This window comes from Electrona antarctica (genome assembly GCF_951216825.1).
Source record: "Electrona antarctica genome assembly, chromosome: 9".
Lineage (NCBI taxonomy): Eukaryota > Metazoa > Chordata > Actinopteri > Myctophiformes > Myctophidae > Electrona > Electrona antarctica.
In genome coordinates this window covers 38,913,687-38,940,133 of record NC_136790.1, presented here as the reverse complement: position 1 = coordinate 38,940,133, position 26,447 = coordinate 38,913,687, and the positions used below count along the sequence as shown (strand labels likewise).

At 43.6% G+C, this 26,447-nt stretch overlaps 1 protein-coding gene across 1 annotated transcript in view; it reads left to right on the top strand.

Moving 5' to 3' along the window:
• celsr2 (cadherin, EGF LAG seven-pass G-type receptor 2) overlaps nucleotides 1–26,447 on the top strand; it is a gene marked incomplete at both ends in the record, with an annotated part of 65,945 nt that overhangs the window by 27,113 nt on the left and 12,385 nt on the right. Inside the window, 16 exon segments of the mRNA XM_079510722.1 lie at nucleotides 4,610–4,832; nucleotides 9,567–9,682; nucleotides 9,899–9,987; nucleotides 15,375–15,532; nucleotides 16,399–16,562; nucleotides 17,298–17,423; nucleotides 19,684–19,850; nucleotides 21,229–21,408; nucleotides 22,043–22,156; nucleotides 22,591–22,747; nucleotides 22,899–23,040; nucleotides 23,175–23,295; nucleotides 23,804–23,987; nucleotides 24,481–24,582; nucleotides 24,725–24,819; nucleotides 25,372–25,581. Coding sequence (XP_079366848.1) covers nucleotides 4,610–4,832; nucleotides 9,567–9,682; nucleotides 9,899–9,987; nucleotides 15,375–15,532; nucleotides 16,399–16,562; nucleotides 17,298–17,423; nucleotides 19,684–19,850; nucleotides 21,229–21,408; nucleotides 22,043–22,156; nucleotides 22,591–22,747; nucleotides 22,899–23,040; nucleotides 23,175–23,295; nucleotides 23,804–23,987; nucleotides 24,481–24,582; nucleotides 24,725–24,819; nucleotides 25,372–25,581 — 2,348 coding nt within the window.

Here is a 26,447-nt window from a genome sequence, read left to right as displayed (position 1 = left end):
CAATTAAATACAATTCCAACAATTCTCAAAAGTATTTCATAAATAAAATTGTGAAAATAGCAGATCTACAAGCCCATAATATGGCGTGAATGGACGTTTGGGTCCCGGGGAAATGTCTATTTTCTCTTTTTGGTGTTGAGCTAAAACGTTTGGGAACCACTGCCGTAGCGGGTGTGCTGTGAGTGAAATGTGGCGTGAGCACATCGGACCTGGTCAGCTGTGACGTGCACCCAGCTGGTCTCCTATACACTACATGTGTCCTCACAACAGAAAAGGTGCTGGGGTTATAGTAGGAAAAGCCCTGTCTGTTATAGTGCGAGTGCGAACCCAGTCTCAGGTTCCCAGAGCTCAGTGTTGTCACATTGCCCTCAGGGGTTCTGCCACTACACTGTGGAGAGAAGATGATGCTTTTCTGTTACTTAGCAGCCCAGAAACATGTGCTTCTCCTAGTTCACTGTGGGGTGAACTGTACACAGTGTAATAGACAACAGTCATACCAATCATTGGTAATAATCTTTAGGCTTAATTACTTACTATCTTCACTTAGACATTTACCGATACAATCCCGATACCGATACCTACAACTTGTGTATCGGTCGATAACGAGTACCAGGTGCCGATGGGGGTTCCAAATGGACCCTTACAGGCCTGTAACTCTGACGTTGGAGAACCACTGATCTAAGAATACATTAAAATTCCATAAATAATAGTTTAAATACAGCTCTAAATAGTACAGTATATTGATTATAAAACAGTCGTGCAACAACAACTGAAGCATTCAAATTATTACTGTAAAATATTGGATTGGCATAGATTGGCATACTGGCCGATACCCATACCATATTGGTATCGGTTATTGGAACAACTTTAATTTCAATGTGACAGGGATTATTTTGTCAACATAGACGAATCCACAGTGGATTCCCTGGCGCGACCATTACTGAGGTGTACCATTAACTGATTAGCTACACCTGGCCTACAGGGCACTAATCCATGGAGCTAATCACTTAATGGTACACCTCAGTAATGGCCGAGCCCAGAGCCCAGGGCAGCCCTCTGTGGATTCCTCTATAGATGGCATTTATATGTTGTTAATACTGAAATATTTCCCCCTGCAGTATAGCTTTATATTTTCCTTTATCCAGCAATCATGTCCCTATTATTTAAATTAATACTTAAATAATTTTGCAATTGAAATTCTCAATCAGTCCCTCATCAATTATGCAGTTTGTGGGAGCAAAATTCTTGATTCAATGGCATAATATTTGGAGAATCCTGTTAAGTAAATCAATACAGATGACCTTAAGGAACCACAGAGGACATGCTGGTCCAAACCAATGTGATCTCTTGAAGATCTATCCCTGTACATTTGTATAGCCTTAATGATTAATGCTGACAATAAACAGTGTTGGGACAGACTCGGAAGGGCTGCAAGTAGAGCAGAGGAAATGCTGCTTAAATAATTGATTGGCCGTTCAGTGGAGTTGTGACTATAAGCTGACATGAGCTCCTCCCCACCTTGCGGTGCTGCTCACCTAGCAACCCAGAGCTGCTGTTCCACAGCCATGCACCTGTGGCAGGAGGGGCTCTCCCAGAGGAATCTCCAACTGAGAAAAACACACACTGCTTCTCCCAGTTTACAGTCAAGACAACAGTGCTTTGTTAGGGTGTCAACAGGGAGCAGACCAGATACTTAACTTCTGTTAGTTTCTATGCATTATATCGAAACCAGAAATACTGCTTTTATGCAATACGGTTTATATTCCAGAGTAGAAACCACAGGTCATTTGAATTGGAGCATTTTATTTTAGTGACGCATTACACATTCATGGAAGCCATCCATTCTTGCTTCTTAAAAGCAACAACCCTACATGGTGAATCAATGTTTAACCACTCAGATTCAAACTTTCAGTTTTATTATTATTATTGTTTTGTTGTTGTTGTTGTTTTTTTTACATAATTTAACTAAAATACCAATATTTGACAAGAGCTTCCGTAGATTTCCAACCAATAAGTTACCGATCACATTTAAAAAAACATAATGTTCTGACCTCATCTACTAAGTCAATATTATGTTTTACATAATATGCAAATTAGTGCACATGTAATGAGATAATACATAATTTGTGTAGATTAATGGGGGGGGGGGGCACTAAAACTAACAATACAAAAAACTCTTTGTGTATATTCATCTGTTGCTTTCATTCTGATTGATAGGACAGGAATAGTTTTGTGCCTATTCACCTGTAGTACACTCCTTAAAGAGACACAATGAGCTTGTTGCTGAGAGCATGAAGTGGCTCAATTATTAACCAGAAAACTGCAAGCTTGTTTGTTTTCTGGCTTACTGGAAGTTATTGCTTGTGAACGCTCAACATTGGAAAGAAAGTGCTAACACATTGTCATGGTTTGCTGGAGTACAGTGGCTGATTAGAAGCTGCATATTGTTGGTTTGTAGTGTAATGCAGCCTTTTAACCCATTTTGACCTGAGATCAGATTCTAAAAATGTCTTCTACATCCTGACAGTTTTCTGAAAAAGCTATGTTTCTATGTCAGTCGTTCTTCGATCTTTCAAAAATAGCAGATGAGCTTGTAGATCTGCGATTTTTCAATAGCTAAAGCATAACATAATGCTAACACCAAAAGGGGTTCCCGCCCAAAATGGGTTAATCACTGCCGTTGAAATCAAATTTATATTTGCAAATCAAATTGATACATTTCCAGTTTTATAACCAGTCTGCAATCTGCAGCATCCTTGGGATTTCATCTGAATGAATGGGCAATGGCCCTACAATGATAATAACCTGTGTATTCCCCATTGACATAGTGATAGTGATTTATGGTATTGGAGTAAACAACAGGCATGCTTGTCAATGGTCTATGCATCTTTGTCTGCACCCTATGTGTGCCAGTCAGTACTAAGTACTAACTACGCGCACAGCGGAAGTGTTCCACACTGCGGCTGCTGACTGAGTGGCTCTGACACAGATTCTCGGTTCATGCATGGAAGCATCCAGTCTCAACCTAGCAACTGTGCCAGCAGCCTCCCATCCGGAGACGGGAGACAAATGGCACATGTGGGGATGTGGAGTAAGGCAGTCCGCTCCACTCACTGTGACACAGTTTCCCCCTCTTCTCTCTCACTGCCTCATTATACCACTATTACTGTATGTGTCGTATACTATTAGAGATGATCCCGATAGTGTATCGGTATCGGGAAAAGTATCGGATCGGCCCTTATTTGTCATATCGGGTCATATCGGTATCAGCGAATATGCCAGTCTAACCACAGATCCGACACAGGGGTAAGGGGTACCGGTTGACACTATGGCAGGTAAATTAAATTTTGGGACATGTGGAGTTTGCTTTGGAGTTGCCCAAACTGCAAGTGCACATTTGAGTGAGGAATCTGCTATAAACACAACACGAGATATAGCTATAAACACAACATGAGATCACAACACTGGTATCGGTATTCGGTATCGGCTATCGGGATCGGATCGGAAGCGAAAAAAGTGTATCGGGACATCCCTAATTACTATGATACAGTATTCCAAACCATTACTTTACCACAGATACTGTATTCCAACACCTCTCTACTGTATTCTATAAAAGCACTTCTTGTATGCTACAGTATACCATTACTGCTGTACTCTGTACTGTATATACCACTACTACTGTACTCTGTACTGTATATACCACTACTACTGTACTCTGTACTGTATATACCACTACTGCTGTACTCTGTACTGTATATACCACTACTGCTGTATTATCTCAAACACACCCTCAGATTCTGTCACTGTCAGCCTGATTGGACCCGAAGTAGGGCTGGCAGATAGACTATTTTCACACACCACCACCAAGTGTAGAGGTCCTTACAGACCTTCTTTGCTGCGTTTTGTCGCCCTTTTCCTGAAAAAAACGCAGCAAGGTCCTTAATACAGGAATTAACTGGTTAATTAGACGGTAATCGATGTAAGTCGATTATGAAAAATCTATTTAAATGTTTAATGTGTTGATTCATTCACTAGAAATAAAACACACACACACACACACACACACACACACATACATATGTATATGATTATTCGATTAACCTACATGAGTCAGTTCTCGGTTTAGATATATTTTCGGTTAATTACCCAGCCCTAATCTGAAGCTCCGTCTGATATCCAACCACTGTCTCTGGCTCACAGCAGAGAGTCATGTGATGGATGTTAGACGGTGGGACGCGGCCCGGCCCTCGCTGTGCTGTCTGGCTGCAGTGTAGAGTGAATAAAGACACCGTTCCGTGTGACAAACTGTAAGGGAGAACGATGGCTGTGTGTGTGTGTGTGTGTGTGTGTGTGTGTGTGTGTGTCCCTGAGGATGCAGCCACATTGACAGCTGTAGCAAACCTATTTGTCACACACGTATGCACACGCACGCACACGCGCACGCACACACACACACACACACACACACACACACACACACACACACACACACACACACACACACACACACACACACACACACACACACACACAATATTAATACACATCCATCGTTGTCTGTCTACCCCTCTCTCTCTCTCAATCTCTCTCTGTCTTACTATTACTTCAGGTGAGCGGTGTGAGCTGTCGTCCCGTTCAGGCCGCTGTGCCCCAGGAGTGTGCAGGAATGGAGGCACGTGCATCAACCTGCTGGTGGGCGGGTTCAGGTGCGAGTGTCCGCCGGGCGGCCATGAGAAGCCGTACTGCGAGATGACCACGCGCAACTTTCCTCCACAGTCCTTCTTGACCTTCAAGGGCCTTCGTCAGCGCTTCCACTTCACCCTCTCCCTCACGTGAGTACTGTCACTGACACTACACCCCCCCCAACCCACTGTGACACTACATCCGCCCCCCCCCCCCCCCCCCCCCACCCCCCAACCCACGCAATCGGCCGCGTGGTTCCACCGGTACCATTCCCAAATTTTTCATGAATTCAAAACAAATTCAATGATTGTTCCAGTATTTTCATTAAGAAATAAAAGGAAACATCTACGGAATTCCATAAATTAGAAAAGAAGTGAAGTAGTGAAAATAGCTGATCTACAAGCTCAGCGCGAAGCAACACGTTGTGAGCTTGTAGATCTGCTATTTTCACCAGTTTGGGTTCCGGGCAAACGTGTGTGTGAGACAATCCCCCCACGCAATTCGGTACCCCCTCATTCACTCCCACTCATGTTCCAGTGTTCCCCTCCACATTCTCCACACTAATCGTCCGCCCCCGACATCTCACTTTCGCCTGCATGCTCAGTCAGCAGTGTAAAGCATTTGCCTAAATAGCCCCCTAAACCCTCTGACCCCACACTTTATGTAACCATAATGGTGTTTTATAACAATAATGAAATCACTTAACGGGACACTTTTATAGAGGACCTCTGGCACGGGAGTGTGTTATCTGTGTTTAGGAATACAGAGTACCAGACAGTGCGAAATGTATTTAAAAACCCAGTGTGCTGCAAAATGCAATGTGGTGTGAAAGCTTAAGGAAGATGAATGGTCATCCCCGATGTCCGAGGAAGACTGTGTTTTTTTTGGGAGATGGGCCTTGTGTAACAATCCCAGATGCAAGACTGTTCTTATATTATTACAGTCAATGCCAGTGTGGTCACGCTGAGCTATGATAGAGTCAGCCCTTGTCTCACTAATCAAGGTGAAGCTGATATACGCTTCCTTTTGTCTGTTTGTCTGTGTTTGCACATGTGGTTGCATACATTATTCCTCCTCTCTGTGTGTGTGTGTGTGTGTGTGTGTGTGTGTGTGTGTGTGTGTGTGTGTGTGTGTGTGTGTGTGTGTGTGTGTGTGTGTGTGTGTGTGTGTGTGTGTGTGTGTGTGTGTGTGTGTGTGTGTGTGTGTGTGTGTGTGTTGCGTGCGTGCGTGCGTGCGTGCGTGCGTGCGTGCATGCGTCTGACACGCGGTAAAAGAGCCTTTCGTGATGTGCTTTGCCAGTTGTTGGTGGTTGATGTGTGGTGGGGGGAGGGAGGGGGGGAGTAGTGCTCTGGAAGAAACAGATGACCTGTGAATACTGAACGCATGCAAACACAGCAGGATCTCCGTGTTAATGAGAATCTGTCGTGAGCTGCCATGCGATGAAATATAAGCAACAATGGTGAGCACTTAATTCTGTTTGATACGCGTCATAACAAAGCCGCCACCTCTGGGAAGCTATCAGAGGAAATGTGTCCCGGCATACTGCTTTAGTTATTGAGATACTTGTCACTGTAGACACGCTGCTCAGAGGTTGACGCTAATAATGGGTGTTGGTGAAAGCGATATGCCTTTTGTGAGTTTTATGGATTTGGGCTTTCTCCGTGTGAGGCTCAGATGGCAGTGTAATTGATGAAGAACCGCTCGGACCAGTTTGTTTTTTTGTTTTGCTTTGTTTTTCAAAAGCCTGTCTACATTTCACTGGCTGCTCAGAGAGATGTAAAGCAGTCGGTGCGTAAAAGCTGCCAATGTCTAGGGGCTTTGAGGCAGGCGAGCTCAACGTGTAGCCCCCGTCACCTGAGATGCCATTGATCAGGTTTCGGCCATAAAGAGCAGCTAAGAGATCTAGGTCCTGTTTACTGTAAACCTGCACAGGCGGTGCTTGTTCTGGGATTTGTTGTAACAACAACACCATGGCCCAAGAAAACGCCGGCACACTGGCCGAGGCTTGAAGGGAATTGCACAAAAATTATAGAATTTCAGGGATAATAGTACGTTGATGATATTAATTGAATTGAATTGATTATGTTAATTACAAGTTTTCAACTTCATCGCAATATATCTTGTAGCTCTATTGTATTTATTTATTTGTTTGTTTTTCATTTTCACAAAAACAAGAAATGATGATTTCAGATGATCATAGTAAAAATAAGTCACTCGTGTGAAGATCACATTCCGTGCTCAGCCAATCAACTGAGCACATTCTGTGTTATACAGACACAAAGATGCATAGGAGCGCCGCTCAAAAGAAAAAGGAATAAAAAAAGAAAAACTCTAAGAACTTCTCATTATCTAATAATGAATTCTGCTCTGTATAGTCACCAAAAAAAAACTATTGTTTGCATTAGACAAGACTTTCCCTGCCAGTATTATGATGCAGTGCAGCTTGACTCAGGAACTACCTCGATGATGCTGTGCATTTATTCTTTATTTCTCTCGTTGGCTATCATCAAAGCATTTGTACAAGCATCAGCCTACAACAGCCATGTTGCTTTCAGTCATAGGAGTTATTTTCACCCCTGTATACATCTTATGTGTGTTATTGCACCATGTCGCGTGCCATGACACGATTTCTATGGTGGACTGGTTGTTATTTCTACTGACGGCTGCCTAATGTGACGTGTAATGATGCCAATGGAGTCCGTGTTTAGTTCCGGCTGATTACTCTTATAGTTCAGAGGGCTCGGGGGGCAATGCGGATAAGCCTTTTAAATCGATACGTCAGATACTTGAAGGCTAAAGCCTCATTTATACTAAAGGAAAATAAGCTAAAATCACAACATTCTTAGTATTTTGTCTGTGATATTATACATCAGTATGTCCCCTTTGCTATCCTATGCTGAACTCATGATTATATTTTTTGTTAGCTAGTCAGGCTAGTCAGCATGCCATGTCCCATGGCCATACTCCTAGATTAAGAATAAATGCACAAACAGCAGTGCACACAAGAGATACCCCCACCCCCAAAGGACAGGGGGGAATATTCAGTGGGTGTGTGAATTACACCTTCCTTCTGAAAACAAATTATTGCAGCCATCTTGACAGTGATGATGTTTACATGCTGGCTGCAACTCAATTATCAACCCAATCTGTCTGAAAAGTAGTTGAAAATGTGCATTTGATTAATAACTGTGCAAAACCACACTAGTTTTGATTGGATCTGAACACATTTGATTGCTCGTATCAAGCTGAGGTTCTCACTCAGACTGTTTGTAATAAGAGTGAATTCGACCTATTACTGGATTATTGGATCACATGCCAGTGGAGCCATTGACTGTCTGAACAGGCTGGGTTGGGCCTGGCAGCAAGTAAGAATGCCAGAAAACCGCAGGAATGTCAGGTTTGTTAGCAGTTGTCAGAGAGGACTCTCTTGGTTTCTTCACTGTGTGGTCCCCACCAAGATGGTTCAGGGTACATCCTATATTGGTGGTCATGTATACATGAGGTAAATTACATTTAAACCCACAGAGGTCAGAGAAGGCAGAGTGATCCCTTGTTAGGAAGGTGCAGATATGTGATGTTGTGTTCAAATGTTCTAATGTATAGCATTAGTATGAAAACAAGCAACATGCATGCAAGCCCACGCTTCTTTGGTCTCACCTTCCACGTAAACAGAAAGGTGAAATTCAGATGGTGGTTTCAGCAGCTGCCTTTATTTTCCTCTGTTAGAAGAAAACTAAATGTCTTTTGAAGCTCTAGTTGTTTCCTGGTCTATGTTTAATGCATCTGCTTGCTTCCAGTTACTTCCAGTGCTTTCCTGCACCCCCCTAGCATTGACATTGCCCCAGTTTTCCGTCTCTATGAAGTGTTTTTTTCTTTTTCTTTTTTTCATCTCACACTGTATAACAGTACTTATTCAATCAGGGCATGCAGTTTCTGTGTTTCTGTAGTGTGCTTTTAGCCATGATTACACTGCATGTGTGATTGTGTGTGTGTGTGTGCGTGTGTGCGTGCGTGCGTGCGTGCGTGCGTGCGTGCGTGCGTGCGTGCGTGCGTGCGGTGCTTCCCTTGGTCTCAGTCTGTCTCATGGTTAACCCCTAACCCGGGTAGCTGTTCAGCGAACTGTGTAATATTTTAGCATTGTTAAAATTGCCCTCTTTTCTTCTTGGCAAATCACATGGCACACTGCTTACTTAGTAGAAGTAAAGGAAAACAATCTTAAATGCATCAGACATTTACATATAATGCAGACATTTTTTGGTAATAGGACATGGCTGAATGTACTGTAAATGTTCTCTTAATAAGGGACATAACTGAATACAGTTGAAGATCTCCGGCCTCAATCTGTTTGTTAAAATTGAGACAAAATGGTGCAGAATATCAGTTATGTGAAATAGTTGAAGAGGCAATGGGGTCTTGAGTTGAGAGAGGCAAACATAGACTATTGAATGAAATCACCTGCACATAAACTGCCAGGTAAAGTGCCTCTAAGCAAGGTGTCCTAATGTAATATATATACTTATGCTGCTTCTACCTAATGACCGTGAAAATGTCAACACAGGGTTCATGTTTTAGTTTAGGCTCTGCATGAGAGCATCTGCTAAGTGCCTTAATTGTAATTGTAACCTAAAGATGAATACAATCTAATCTACTCTGTGTGGCACTCAGTGTTAAAGAATGGGATTGAGGGCAAGGACCTAGAAATTGGTACAAGGTACAGACAGTTCTAGGAGTTTTTTTCGATGCCTATCCTTGTATGTCCATGTGCACCATTTACACAGTCAACCTACTCACAACAATTCGTTTTTTATACTGTAAATGTAACGCTGTTTATGTATATGCATATTTTGACAGTCAAGAATATCTGCATTTCTTCTGTTTTCCAGATTTGCCACCAAAGAGCCCAACGGTTTATTACTCTACAACGGTCGTTTTAATGAAAAGCACGACTTCATTGCCATGGAAATCATCAACGAGCAGATCCAGCTCACATTCTCTGCAGGTAGGAGAAATAATGGTTTAAATAAAAAATAAAAAACATATTTTATTCTTCCTCTTATATTGGTGTCGTGCAGCAACAATAGCAGATCTACAAGCTCAGAACAGAACGCACCGCAACACCTTGTAAGCTTGTAGATCTGCTATTTTGTGCGAAAACGTTCCTTTTTCAGGACACACATACCTAAGATACAGTGCCATCTCTGTCATTTGATTTCAGGTGAAACCAAGACTACAGTGTCACCGTACATCCTCGGAGGAGTCAGTGACGGACAGTGGCATGTGGTCCAAGTCCACTATTACAACAAGGTACACCAGAAGCAACAGAATATATAGGACAATGTGGTCCCCTATCATAGTGGTCCAAGTCAACTATTACAACAATGTACACCAGAAGCAACAGAATATAGGACAATGTGGTCCCCTATCATAGTGGTCCAAGTCAACTATTACAACAATGTACACCAGAAGCAACAGAATATAGGACAATGTGGTCCAAGTCCACTATTACAACAAGGTACACCAGAAGCAACAGAATATAGGACAATGTGGTCCAAGTCCACTATTACAACAAGGTACACCAGAAGCAACAGAATATAGGACAATGTGGTCCAAGTCCACTATTACAACAAGGTACACCAGAAGCAACAGAATATATAGGACAATGTGGTCCCCTATCATAGTACTGGAGAGATGCATTTATAGAAGGCGGTTTGTGATTGGTTAGTTTCAAACTAGGTTAAGATGCCACGCAACCCATTTACTGGTAATGGATGTTACCTGTCCGTCCACAGTAGCCAGAGGATGGCAGGATAGTGGGAGAGCAGGACTATTTGGTCTAACCAGCCCGTGAGTCGTGACAGCAGGAATACCACTCATCATTGTTGCATTTGGACTGAAATCAGCACACATACATACTTAATTGCAGTTTAACCCATTAAGACCTGAGCCAGACTCTACAAAAGTCTTATAAATCAGTTTTTTTATAACAGATGTACAAGCTCGCAGCGCGGCACAAAGCGACGCACTGTGAACTTGTATATCTGCTATTTTTACTAGCCGATGCAAAAATCTAATATGACACGGATGCTTTCCCAGTTTTAATGGATTAGCAGACATAACAGGTTTAGTTTGTATGCACAATAATTGCCCTGTTGATAACCGTCGCCCTTCGCATATTATCACTATCAAATTTTGGCCACCTGGACTTCCATAAATGCAAAGCAGCACTGAGCGTGCAGCACAACTGTGGTCCATTTTACCCTCTGAATTAAATTAACACCCTGGGTTTTGCACACCGTGGCCAGATCTTTGTGTCGCTTGTTTAGAGCTGCTGCTGTGTCACTCCAAAGAGTTATCGGTGACAGGCCGATGATCTGGAAGGGTGCCAGTGTGCCAGCTAGACACAGTGGATGATCTGGAACAGTGCCAGTGTGCCAGCTAGACACATTGGAATGAGGGAGGAGAGAAAGAGAGACAAAAGTGAGACAGACATAAATTGGTGAGCTGAACTGGGAGCAAGAGATGTGTTTATGCCTTAGCCCAGTGGTTAATACGAGTCCCTTAACTCTGACCCTTACAGGGTCCTTTTGTTTCCATCTGTTCCACCTTTAAGGGTCTATTTGGAACTCCCTCAAGGTACCCTGAGGTACACTTTGAAAACGACTGTTTCAGTTGACAGACGCTTATCTATGTTTTGACAAATATGGTTCAACAGGGGCAACTTTTGAAATAAATCAGTGGAGAATGTATGTAACTTTCCCCGCCCTATCCTTCTAATAGCCCCCCCCCCACCCCCGACCAGCACACAGGATGTTACATTTTCGCCTATTCAGGAAGTCACTTTGCATCATAAAGATGTTGCCAGGCAACTCCCCCAGCGTGGATATTCTATTCAATGTCTATGATAACATGGCCGTGTCAGATTCCAGCCAGCAGAAGTAATGCAGGGAGGGCACAACAACATCTTGTGGCTCATTGGACGAAAAACGCCTTGGTTCCATTCCAGGAAAGACATTACACTCCATTAATCACTTTAGTACAAACCCCAAAGTCCAATGAATCTCTGAATCATTGGCTCTTTAGGTTGACCTAGTACTTTTACATGTAAATGTTTTACATATTTAGCATTGATTTATAGACCTGTTTGCTGTTAACGTTGGTAATGCAGCAGCTCTGGACTGGAACCCACGAGACATGTTGTTTGTTTCTTTTGTTTCTGCAACATTTGAATTCCCCGGGTTTATATGTCATTTATAACACCAGCCTCTTTGTCCCCTTGGCTGCAATGCATCAAGTTAATATGGGACATTATAAAAATAGGCCCCGTAAGAGGAGAGAAACTGAACCCCACAACCCTGCACTAGTTGAACTAATCCCTCCAATCAAAGTCCTCAGCCTCTACAGCGGTGAGCTCATGTAGTCCAGGTCCTGCAAGTCACCGAGGTAGAAAGACAGCTCCTCCCTCTTGAGGTATCCCACGGTGGCCTAGACTGGCCTGTCCCTGTCCGCAGGGGGTGGGGCAGGATGAGGCGGGAGGGTGGGGGGGAGCATTTTAGATTGAAATGTGCCTTTCAGAGGAGTGGGGACTGTGGAGAATGGCAATGACCGCTGCCTTTGTGCTCCGCTCTGCTTCCATTGGGACCACGGGCAGTGAATGATGCAGCCCCGGGGAAGGTGCCTCTCTCACTCTCTGTTCTCCAGCAAGGACAGAAAAGCGAGGCAGGAGAGGACCAAATGGATGGAGAAGAAGAAAAGCAGAGAGGAGTATTGACTCTGGGTTTTGAACGGGGGACACAGCGCTTCAGGGCCACCCCTCTGGTTGCTATGGCTTTCCAGTCAATCTCAGATGCCATATTTGCGTAGTTTGTCGCCCATGAACCTCCTTGTGCGAATGTGCGCGTCCCTGTCATAGACGGGTGACGGGATACTCATATCCCCACAATCCCCTGTCGTGGCATGTGAGAACACTGTTTAATGTAGTCCTGTGAGTAAATATGTACCTTCCAATCAGCGTTGACAGGACTGGGCTTTGTTCTGCAGAAAAGGCATTAGCAGACAGTCATTATAGGAGAGTCAACAGCCGTGACTGATGGTGGCTGTAGTTTAGTAAGCCAGGGGCCCCTGGGTGCCATGGCACAGAGGATAGGTCAGTGAAAGGACCAGCGGAGCTGGCCCAGAGTCTGTTTTGGACCTCGCATAGCAGAAGGAAACCGTGGAAAAGAGCGTATCGGATGATTTGAAACTATGACAATCCCAACAGGCTATTTCACAACGCTTGCTTTCTTGCTCGCTCCATCGTTGACAAATTTGCCACAAATGCGCTGATCTTTGACTCAACAGGGGTGAACTGAAAAGAAACTTTGATTTCGCGATGCTCAGGCTTTGCAGTGTGACTGTGGTGCATTATAATTGTCCTGTGCACATGTTTGCTCTTTGCTGTCTTGTCACTTTCCAGAATGCTTTTGAATAGTCAATGTGCCTCTATGCACAAATGGCATCAAATCACTAATGCAATACAACACATACATTTGTTGAATAGGTTACTAAATACTCCAAAGTTGATGTTGCTGTTTCATCTTCATTCATAAGTGGACATAAGGTGCTGTGGCTCCCTTGTGCTCTTGTTCTTTCCAAGTTAAGGAGTAGTGTTCTCTGCGATTCATTCCATCATTGATTGCAAGAACACCCACCATGAAAGGCACAGAATTACTGGCAGCTTCTCAATTAGACGGCAGTATTCATGGCTCACAGAGATATCATCTAATCTCCTCAGTGGGTGCAGCTGAAGAGCCATGTGAGAGCAATTTAGCCAAGTAGTAGTGCCTTCTATATTGCATTGGGGCGATGTGGCTTCACTACAACATTCCAGTGCAAACGTTGACCTAAAGTGACGCCTGCGATGTCTGCTTGGGTGACAACATAATTCTGTCCAATCCACTGGGAACTTATCTTAGCAACTTTAAAGTAAGGGATCAGACAGTCACAAAGGGCTGCCCCTTTGTAGAACGTTCAGGAAATTATAATATGTAGGAGGATTGAGGGGATAATTTGATTGTATTACAACCATGTCTTTTGCTGAGAATATCGGATTGTTCCACAACGCATAAATTGCACTTAAAGATAACCAATAATAAAAGCCTGTGCATATTCTTAACCTATCAGCATTGCGCTCACCCCACCCAAGGCCTCTTATCATTACTTGACCCCAGACCAGTCTTAATTCCTGTTAAATCCTGTTGGACCAGTGGACAGGTCACTGGAACTGTCCTTCCTGCATGTATACATACAGCAACGGACTATTGCCAAGCTGCCTCTGATTGGCCTACCGAACGTCCCCTTCTGTGACATGCGTGGAACTGCTTCGCCTCTAGTCCTGTGTCACATTCGTGAACATGGAAATGGTGCCGGTGTCTCAGTACCAGTAAATGGTGACTGCCCCTTCGCAACTTTCCCTATTTGCGGAACTCTGGGGGACGAGGATTTACTATTCTGTCCATAGCGGGTTTCCACTCGAACGGGGCTTCGCATCGTTCGTCACGGCAACTCGCACGCTTTAGCGCACTCGATGGTGTCGCTAGAGACTGCGCCCCTCCGTCGTGGTCTAAAACTATACTTTAAAGTAGTCCACGGTTGTTGGAAAAATATTGGTGGCAGCGGGATTTGAACCCGGGAGGTGTGTCTAATACTGTCTATTGACTAATGAAAAGTGTGGTGTTTTCTAGCTGTATTGAATGTGAGAATGCCCCCCCCCCCCCCCCCCCCCCCGCGGGCGCCTAATACTAATTAATACTTCTTACTAGTAGTAGCAGGGGGGCAATCAGAGGTAGGCAGGGGCGGGTCTTGGTATAAGTCTGTTGCTGTATGAATTCATGCGTCCTTCCTGCAGACTCTGTGGGAGGGAGGTTACTCCTCTAATCACGGTGGCAGCAGCTCACGACACCAGCTTGAACCTATACTTATAGATGATATGAGCTCTAAATGACCTCAGAGCAACGGCCCTGTTTGAAAAAAGGTTGTGACCTTTATTGACAGGATCATTATTCTCTCCCCCCAAACGCCGCCTCCTCTTGTTGCTCCCACCATTGATTTCACTGACAATGAAAAAGATCCTTTGTCGGGACCTCTGGCCTGAGAAGAGCAGGCCCCTTTCGTGTGTGTGTGTGTGTGTGTGTGTGTGCGCGTGTGCGTGTGCGTGTGTACGCGTGTGTTTAGCAGCCACTGCTTTTAGCTGTAGCTGTTTTGGTGTGTGTTATTAAAGAAGTGGACTAGCTTAATTGAGACAACCAAGCTATGTTTTCTAAGTAATTTTGAAACATGTCTTTTAGGTTATTTTCATACATAGAGACAACCAAAACGATCAGTGTACAACATACTGTAGTAACACAGTGATGTAATTGAAATAAATAACATAACAGTATTTTATATGCACATGCTTGCATTTCATTGTTCAACAACTGTTAAGTAAAATTAAACTCATAACGACAAAGAAATTAAAACATTTGTTTTCATTTCAAATGCGTTTTGTTCATTATACTCATGCAGAATCCTTTATTAATCTCATCATATTGTCATCGCAGAAGTATTGTTGAGCACATGGCCAAGCAGAAGTCAGTGTTTTATTGTGTGCCTTTTGAGAGGAGTCTCATGGGTTTCATAACGGGATGATATTCATGACTTTGTCTGTCACCACGCAGCCAATCCTAAACCAGGCCGGACTGCCTCAGGGACCCTCAGACCAGAAGGTTGTTGTTGTGAACGTGGATAACTGTGACACCTCAGTGGCCCTCAGATTTGGTCACATGATTGGAAACTACACCTGCTCTGCCCAGGGCAGCCAATCAGGATCTAAAAAGTAAGTATGCAAGATAGACATTGGCTATAATATAGGAGTTGTAATTGAACTGGAGATTATTTGCTTTGTATTTAAAGCTCTCATTCCAAGTTAGTAGTTCTGCGGTGACGATAAATCAAGTCAAGTATTCTTCATCATCATTATTCTGTAGTCTCCGACAGGGAAAATGATAATAACTGTTCGTGTGACCTTTTTAACGTCTACTGTTCCAGTGTTGTTACAGACTGCCCCTATTTTATGCTCTCACTATAGGTGAACATTTTCAAAACATCTACAAACTCACACACTCACGTTATGGGCTTGTAGATGAGCTATTTGGCAATTAGTGGTCAGTTTGTTATGCTGGATGCAGAGCAAAGCCTGAGCTGTTAAGTTTTTACTTAAGTAAAAGTATGCTACAAATAAAAGTCCGGAATTGGCAAAGGTATTGGCATCAAAATGTACTTAAAGTACTAAAAGTAAAAGTACTCATTATGCAGAATGTGCCATTTCAAGTTTTCAAATGTATGAACATCTTTTGAAAATAGCAGATCTACAAGCTCACAATGCGTCGCAATGCGACACATTGTGAGCTTGTAGGCCGGCTATCCATGGCCGAAATGTATATAGGACTGAAGTGTTTACTGTATGTTTTGTAATAATAATAAAAATCTAAAAAGCAACTAGTAACTAAAGTTTTCAAATAAATGTAGTGGAGTAAAAGCACAACATTTTGATCCGAGATGTAGTGGAGTAGAATACCATGTATAGAAGTAAAAGTATTGGAAATTGTAAAGTACAAATACTGTACCTCAGAATTATACTTAAGTACAGTACTTCAATAAGTGTACTTAGTTACTTTACACCACTGGTTCTTTGTTCATCAGATCTCTGGACCTAACGGGCCCTCTGCTCCTGGGAGGCGTGCCCAAGCTCCCTGAAGACTTCCCCGTTCAGAACCGCCAGTTTGTCGGCTGCATGAAGAACTTGCTCATTGACAATCGCCAGATAGACATGGCCAGCTTCATTGCCAACAATGGAACTTTGCCAGGTACAGTATGTGACATCGACGGCCTGCTGTTTGCCATCTGCCATCTGCATGCTTTTAAAGTTCACGATTGCCCCGTTACTTTTATCTACTACAGCTGTGAACATTGTACAGTGCATTACCGGAATAGCCTAGTTTCTTTCGTAGGTTTTTTACTTGTGTAAAAGTAGCAATACAGCAATATAGAAATAGTTACAAGTAAAAGTCCTGCATTAAAGGTTTTACTTGAGTAAAGTACCGTAAATTACCAAAGTATAAGTAAGATATTTTAAAAATAATTCAAGCTCACAACACAATGCAATATGTTGTGAGATTGTACTGTAGATGAGATCTTTTTTAATAGACTAAGTATAAAATGGGGCTTAAGGGGTTAATGTATGTTTTGTAATAATAATAATAATATAAATCTGCAAAGTAACTTGTAACTAAAGCTGTCAAATAAGTGAAAATGTGCCTCTGGAATGTAGTGCAGTAGAAAAAGGAAATTAAAAAAATAGTATCCCAAAATTGTACTTAAGTACAATCAATACAATACAATTACTTTCCACAACTGCCTAGTTTAACACAGCAGTAAAGCAGCGAGCGCAGTGGGGAAGAGAAGATGCTGTGAAATGACCCTTTTACCTGATAGGAACATTGATTCGCTTCCATCTCTCTGCTCTGCCACTGCGACAGAATAATGAGGTAGGCTCAGAGCAAACACACTTACCAGGCATTTCATTTCCACATCTTCCACAGGATGTGCCGCCAAGAGACATTTCTGCAACCACAGTCCGTGCCTGAACGGGGGGACGTGTGTCAACCTATGGGGCTCCTTCAGTTGTGATTGCCCTCTAGGATATGGAGGTCAACACTGTGAGAGAGGTGAGTCAGTTCAATTAAATAAGACACAGGGCGTCAGGCTGGAACATCTCCAGTGTGTATTTACCATCTGTCTATTCTTAGTAAGACGGACCTGAGTTACAACTGCACTTGGATCACTTTTTCCCGTCACAGTGCTTGTGGCTTGGCTATTCGTGTGTCTGGCGCAAACCACTGAACCCATTAGCACCAAACTTTGTATGCACGAAATTTAACTTATACATTGTTTTGTAATCATGGTCATATGACAGTATGTCTAAGATCCACATTGGAGCCACGCCTCTCCCATGTGGATCCCAAAATCCACAAAATGTGATTTTTGTGGTTAAGATAAAGTCAAGGCTGTGATCTTTCATTTCACCGTGTCCACTGGGTCTGAGTGAGTCATCACCTGTCTCATTTGGGAACCCCTTTCTCAGTAATAGAGATATGCTAATAGTGAAAGTGTTCATTATCATTTCATGTCCACTATCTGCTGGCACAGCGGGTAACTGAAGGAGGGAATGCGTGGAGCTGTCAGTACTTCAGTTAGCGGTGTTAACATAATAAAGTGAAGAGATACTGAACAATGACTCACAGCCCCTAAATACATCTTCTACAATACAACTGTTAAAAGTATTTAATCTGTGTTAATTAAACATTGATAGGAAGGGCATATGTATACAGTAGAACATTATGTTCATAGACATTGTTCTGTCTGGGCCTTCTGGGCAGAGCAGCAACCTATTTATTCCATGTCACTGGGTGAGGTTAAGCTCTTAACACGTTTCAACCTATTTACACAGTAAGATTCATTTAGCTTGTGCTGCAAGGAGCGAATTTTTAGCTGAGCTTTTCCTTTCAGGCCTCCGCCAGGGACGTTGATACGATCAAACATTATATTGCTAAACTGCACCACCACGAGAGCTTTTGCCTTTGGGCTGTCTCCTCTCTGCTCTCTGACAGTGACGCATGTCACGGTGCATCAGCGTGATTTGTTGTTAATAATCAATCATCACCGCCACTGGTGGTTCAGGGTGGTTTCCATCAGCATGAAGAGGGAACTGCCTAATCAAAGAGAAATAGCAGAGCATCCAGCAAGCGTTCTTTCATGTGTATGTGTCTCCTTGATGTGAAATAAAGAGACAAAAAGCTTGCACTGGCTGCATACCAAGTCATGTTTAAAGTGCACAGTGCACACAGGTGCTTAATGCACCCAAGCCCACACACCTACACATACATGCATGATCATATTGTCGCTGTCGGGTCACTGGAAACCTTGGAAACCTCGTCCAAAACCGTTACTTTTCAGAAAATGGAAAGAACTTGTTGCTCAATGGATCCAATGTAGTAGTTATTTAGTCACAAGCTCTTGTTAATGCTTTTCATTGTCTCAATATTAGTGAAACCCACAGACAGACTTAACCTCTTTCACTGTAGATCGGCTATTTTTGCTACTTTTGTGATACACTGCAGTGTGACAAAATTGGAGAATTTACAAAATTTTGGAGATACAAGGTTTCTGCCCGACAGCAACGATATACTGTATGACTGAGATTCTTCACGCTTGATCCCATGATCATATTTAGCACCTTCTTCCAGGATGTAGCAGGAATACATTAGAATAAATTACAGTTATTTCTGTTCTATCCGCTGCCTTAGTTGATCGAACCCTCTGTCCCAGAATAGGGACGCTAGGCCTCAAGTATAACTTGACCTTGTGCTTTTGTCCTTGTGTCCGTTATGCTCTGTTAATCTTCATACTAGATGGGTGTATATAACCCAACACGAGAATGATTCCGTTGTGACAACTTCGGCAGATCAGAGAGCATATTGCAGTTGAGAGATGAAAGATTACTGCAGTGCCAACAAACAAGCTGATCCATGATGACTCACTGTCTGTCGCAGACCACCTGCTGTGACACACCAACAGTATTCCTTCTCGTCTTGCACTGGTTCCCAAACACTGGGTTGGGACCCATTTTTGGGTCGCAGACACATTGTTATAGGTCCCCTTAGTTTTTATTTCCTACATTTGGTTTTTAATTATTAATAAACATTTAACTTTTTTTTTTAAATCTCCAAAAAGCTACACTTTTCATGAATTAATAACAAAATCCAAAGATTTTTTCAGTAATGTCATAACGTTGAGCTTGTAGATCTGCTATTTTCACTAGTGTGGGTCCCTGGCAAATATCTAATTTCTGTTTTGGGTCACGGGCTGAAAAGTCTTCTCATTAGTTGTTCTATGATGTTCATCATTGCTCTGTCCGTGTTGTTGCAGTGATGGCCAGCCCACAGCGTTTCCTGGGCGACAGCCTGCTGCAGTGGACCAACGTGGCGGCGGTGTTCTCGGTGCCCTGGCACGTGGAGCTGGTGTTCCGCACGCGCCAGCGCACTGCCATGCTGCTGCACATCGCAGCTGGTCAGCAGCACAACCTCACCCTGCAGGTGAGAGCCCAGTGCACGTACATGATGCTGTAACTTACACGCACGCACGCACGCACGCACGCACGCACGCACGCACGCACGCACGCTCGCACGCTCGCACGCACGCATGCACGCACATAGCAGATCATTCCAGTCAGTGATAGCTGTAGAGTTATCCAGTTGCCCCTATTTGGGGCATGTCATTATAGACAAGACTTTTGAACATGTTTCCCCACAATCTTTCCAAAACAAATTCAACATTTCAACACGTTTGAAAATGGACCCCTAAGTGTTCATCTTTACACTCTCTGAGTTAAATTGACACTGCAAAATGTGGTGTGCATATGGCCTCACCCTGCTTTAGGCAGAGACAAGTTGCATCATATATTATTTCGCTCGACAGATGACAGCAACCCCGCTACAATGCACAGCGATGTCAATTCATGTGTAAGGGCAGAACAGTAGTAAGAAATGGTATATTAGTTACTTGCTACTGTATATTTAATTAGACATGCACTCTGGCAACATCACTAGGAGAGTGAGCCAGCATATCTATTCATTCTAGAAGTTAAAATGGTGCATTTACGGTATATAGTGCCTTTATTTAAAGTGCTTTACAATGTGCATTACATTCACCCATTCACACACCAACGGAGGACGACACCGACATCATGCAAGGCACCAACCTGCTCATTGTGAGCAGGTAAGTGTCTTGCTTAAGGCCACTTCGAGCCGGGGATTGAACCGGATCCTTCTGGGTTTGATCTTCCGGAAACCCTCGTAAGTCTTACCAAGACAGTGTGATTAGTGATCTTGTGAGTGAACGCTGGCAAAGTTTCCTCCGACATTTGAACTGATGAGTGGTCCAGTATCAGTACTGATTTTTATCAGAATATATATTGTCGCAGAGAGTGAAAGCATTTCTCATAGTAGGTGTTGGATTAGATTTCTTTTTAGGAATGAGGCTCCACCTGTTGGCTGTCTGAGTAGCAGCATGTGAGTAAATATTTGATGATCTTGAAACAACGTGAGGCAGATCACAATAACTAAGCCGCCCGTCCCAACACCTAAGCATTTTGGATATTCATGCCCGAGCAGCTGCTGCTGCATTTGTCTGTACTAGCCACTCTGGACTGACGCCTCTTTGATGTTACATAACAACCGTCTATTTTCAGCTATAGCGTTATTAGCGTACCTACTGTATGATATGCAGGGATGTGACCTTTCAACCTCCACGAACGCTGCGAACAGAAACATTTCTGCCCTGTGGCTCACTCATCCTTTCTCTTTTGTCTCCCCGTCTTATCTCTTTCATCCTCCCACCACCCTTCTCTTTCTCCCTGCTCTTTCTCTCTGCTACCATGTCCCTGCCCTCGGTCCCGTCCCGTCCTGTGTTTAGCTGCGTGGGGGCAGTGTGGTTATGGGCCTCCAGAGGGGGGAGGACTCCACCTTGTCGCGGGTGGAGGAGGTGCTGGTGAACGATGGGGACTGGCACCACCTTCAGCTGGACATCATGGGGTCCACTGGCCCAGCGGCGCGGCACAAGGCTGTGCTGTCTCTGGACCATGGCCTCTACTTGGTGAGTTGTCAGCATTACCACTTAGGGCCACTGCTTCTCAACCTGTGGGCCGGGACCCCTACATGAGTCCCCACTTGACAGTAATGTGACAATTTAAGAACGTTTAATACTCTTCAATGCTTCCAAACAAAATGAGACCATTACTGCATCTAAATTAATCAACAAACTATACAAAATCCCTGATTACGCATTGGCCATATTGTCAATTAATATAAGAAAGAGGCAAAAACTAAGCTTGTAGATCTGCTATTTTCACATTATTTATCTGTGGAACAGAGTCAAACTAAATGTAATGCCTCAACTCCTACAATTCCAAGTGCTTGTCAGGTTGGGGGGTCCCCAGTTCAAATATGTTTATTTTGGGCGGTCGCGGTCCGAAAAGGTTGAGAACCACTGCCTTAGGCCAGTGGTTCAAAGGTTGAGAACCACTGCCTTAGGCCACTGGTTCTCAACCATTTTCATGTCAAGGACCCCCAGGTTGATGTATTTGGCCACAGAACCATCAGAAAATATTTTGTGCCAGGGACTCCCATACAAGATATGTGTTCTTAAAACGCGTTGCATCATGACTACTTTTTTACTTTTCTGTTGTATGAAGCACTTTGTAAAAGGCTTTACTTTGTTTTACTTTCAGGCCACTATGGAGGTGGATGGGAAGCTAAAGGAATCCAAACTAAAGAGTGTCAGTGTTGGAGGTGTGAGCAGGGCTGATGGGAAGATACTGCTCGGCTTCCATGGCTGCATACAGGTGGGTCAGACACGCACGCACGCAACCACGCACGCACGCACGCACGCACGCACGCACGCACGCACGCACGCACGCACGCACGCACGCACGCATACATACATACATACACACAAACACACAAACACACACACACCTTTTTCACCTGTTCCCAGGTGTTTTTATGGCTCTAAAGTAAAAAAAAAAGAAAGAAAACATTCAAAAGAATAACAATCTTAGAAGAAATTGTGAAAATAGCAGATTCATAAGCTCACCACATTGTGCGCTTGTAGATTGGCTGTTTTTACTATTGTTGAAATAGGGCTATTAAGTTATGAATTCACAGTGTATTATTGTAAGTTCGGTTCCCGGCGAGACAACAGAATGATCTTTTTGGGTGTTGGCTGAAAAAGTTTGGGAAGCCCTGGTTTAGAATGTGTGTGTGTGTCTCTCTCCAGGGTCTTCGTGTGGGCGAGGGCCTCAGTCTGTCTCAGGCCAGGAAGGTGAACGTGCAGCAGGGCTGCAGTGTGCCTGACCCGTGTGGCTCCAGCCCCTGTCCTGTACACAGCTACTGTAGCGACGACTGGGACAGCCACTCCTGTACCTGCCTCACTGGTCAGTCTCATTCATCACATGTCTTCCCATTAACACCAATGGTTGATTCTACAAAATGTCTTCTTAATCAGTAGTTCTCTTCGCTTTTAAACAGTGCTATAGTAGAACATACCTAGTGACCGTGCTGTGCGTTTCTCCCTGACACTGGCAGGTTACTATGGAACCAACTGCACTGACGCGTGTGCATTAAACCCGTGCGAGCACGAGTCGTCGTGCGTCAGGAAGCCCATGTCTCCTCGGGGCTACACGTGTGACTGTCCCAGCCACTACTTTGGCCAGTACTGTGAGAAAAAGTAAGTGCTTCATTTAAATTTGCTCTATTTATATAATTCGCTGTTCCTTCTGCGTGAGTGTTGTTATTGTTTTTCCTGACTGTCCCTCTCTGTGTTGCCAATATATTAAATTGTGTCTATTACGCCCCCATAAGGACTGACTTGCCTTGTCCCAGAGGCTGGTGGGGTCATAAGACATGCGGCCCGTGTGACTGTCAGACAGGCAAGGGCTTTGACTCTGACTGTAACAAGACCAGTGGGGAGTGTCGCTGCAAGGTGAGCATGTTGCCCACTGCACGTACCTCTCATTACACCTCATTAGCAGATAGCTGTAATGAGTCTTACCATGCCAGAGTCCTAGACCAATGATTACCAATGATGATATTAAAGTTTCTATTTGAGAACATTTAACATTTAACAAAATGTGAAAAAACCCCACAGATTATGTTTTATTTAACCACTTAAACCCTATTAAAAAACTATCTGATGTACGTTCTGAGCTTGTAGACTTACTATTTGTATGTAGTTTTGAAACCGTTATCATTATCATAGGTTATCATTTTCTCCTATAATAACACGCCCAAAATAACGATGCCAGGTTGAAAGTGGTCCTCCAGGGGTCTATATTAGGTCCTCTCCTTTTTCCACTCTACACAATATCTTGTGCTGATTATTTTATACCGGTGTCGTCAACAAAAGTCACATAATGGCTGATATTTCGGCCAAACCAATTCTAATGTAATGTAATGTAATGTAATGTAATGTAATATGCTCTGTGCTCCAGGACAACCACTACCGGCCCGGCGGCAGCGACGTCTGCCTGCTTTGTGACTGCTACCCGATTGGCTCCTTCTCCCGGGCCTGTGACAGAGAGAGCGGGCAGTGCCAGTGCAAGCCTGGCGTCATCGGACGCCAGTGTGACCGCTGTGACAATCCCTTCGCCGAGGTCTCTCCTAATGGCTGCGAGGGTGAGGATTATGCAACATGTTCCCATGCATTTACATTTTTTTGACATCTTCTCATTGCTGGGTTATAAAAATAACCCATTTTCTCCAGGTAGGCATATCATGGCTGTCTGGTGGAAACCTTGCATGTCCAAAAATTACTTTTCAGGAAATGGACAAAAAGAAACTGTGTTCCAATGGATCCATTGTACTAATTATTTAGTCAAAGCACTTTTTCATTGATACAATATTTATAAAACCCACAGACACACACCCACTTTAAATACATTTAAATATCTATAAGCGCACAAGCTTGTAGATCACTCATATGTTTTTTTCACTACTTTTGCACAACGAATCATGGCATTAGTTTACGAAAAAGCGCAAGTTAAAATATGGAGATACAAGGTTTTCACTCGACAGTGGTGATGTGGTGATGTATTGTTTTTTTTTACCTGCTTCTCCCATCCTGTCACTTTTTCTCATCCCTTCCTATTCCACTGTGGGTCTCTTCCAGTTATCTATGACAGCTGTCCTCAGGCCATTGAAGCTGGGATCTGGTGGCCCAGGACTAAGTTTGGTCTTCCTGCTGCGGTTCCCTGTCCCAGGGGTTCCATAGGTAAGGATGCCTCTCAGGCAGTTTTGCCTTTACCCCAATTACCATATGATAATACGAAATGATGTGAACGTTGCCTCGAGCCCTTCTCTCAAACCCCTGGCTTCCTGTGTCTCTCGCTCTCTCCACATCTTCCCCTTCGCAGGCACAGCCATTCGCCACTGTGATGAGCACAAGGGGTGGCTGCCTCCCAATCTCTTCAACTGCACCTCCATCACCTTCACCAAGCTCAAGGCCCTGGTGTGTAGCGTTGATCCACTGCTGCTCTCTCTGTCTCTAACACTGTTTGTTAAGTAATTAGGCCACAGACCCCCTCATAACTCTGATAGTGTACAAATAGAACAGTCCGTTTGGTTCCATTTGTACACTCTTGGAGTTACAGACCAGCTAGGGGCAGTCATTTAGCTGCGGACCCCCTGCACCCACTCTAGGACCCCTGGGGGTCCGCAAACTCACTTTGAGAACCACCAACAGCACAGAACGTCATTTCCACTTTTATGTTCCTTTCCCTTCTAAACTACTGTATGTTGTATGTTGTATGCTCACGTTATGAGGCTGTCTGCCTATGTATTTTGTATTATGTTACACATGTCTGCAAATTTGTCCACCAGAGGGCGCTTAAGTTACTCAATTATGCACACACCTCTATTTCCTTCTCAATGTTATCCAAGGGCTGATTTGTGTTTACAAACTACATTAAAAACAAAAGAAAAACTGTTCAAGGTGACCCATCTGACGAGGACAAATGACTCAGTGTTTTGCTTCGATAAATCCCCTTCCTTCCCCCACTAGTCAGAAAAGCTGTCCCGAAACGCGACACTCCTGGACGCCAGTTACGCCCAGAAGACGGCGGCCATGCTGGCCAACGCCACGATGCACACAGCGCGGTACTACGGCAGTGACGTGAAGGTGGCGTACCGGCTCACTGAGAGCCTGCTGCAGCACGAGAGCAACCAGCAGGGCTTCAACCTCACTGCCACGCAGGACGTGCACTTCACAGAGGTGAACCAATAAAGCCTGATTCAGCCAAACGTTGTGCAACACTAAGTTCAGTATGTCTCAGGTTTAACAGTGTAAAACACGTATAATCACAACAACAAACTGCTTAACCACTGGAGCAATAGCACCCTATTCTGGGGGAACAATCTACGTAACGCAGGGGTGTCAAACTAATTTTAGAGTGAGGGCCACATTGGCTCAAAATCTGACTTGATGAGAGCTGCGACCAGTTGAGTTATGTCATAACGGGTTGTCTTGCGACACATTTCTAAGGCTGTACATCTGTTATTTCTGGTGCAGAGATTTGGTGTAGGATGAACTGAGCAGACCAAGTACAGAGCCAATGCAGTTCTGTTTTACTATGTATAGAGGGTTTAAGTGTTTATAGTAATTGATCTCTTTGCATGCATTGAACAATGTAATTATATATTTGTGTAATTAAATTCTAATATCTTGCATTATAGATAGATAATCAATCCAGTGTTTCCACATGGGACATGTCAGTGTCTCATGCTGTGTCGGCAAGGGCTGTCACGATTATGACATTTTACTTAATGATTAATTGTCACTCAAAGAATTGCGATTAACACATTTTTGTTTGGCTTTTAGACTTCATAAACAAAAGGTGCACATATTGCAGACATTTTACTTTATACTAAAAAAAATCATGAATAATGGAAATAGCCGACAAGCTCAAAAAACGTCACAGTGATATGTTTTGAGCTTATAGATTTTCCACTATTTTTTGAAAATACATGAAAATGTTTTGACATGGAAATGATTATGACGATTATGCAAAATAAATAATTGTGACAGGCCTTCGCTAAGGTCTTGCTGCATTATTAATAGGAATGGGTCAGAAGAAGGTT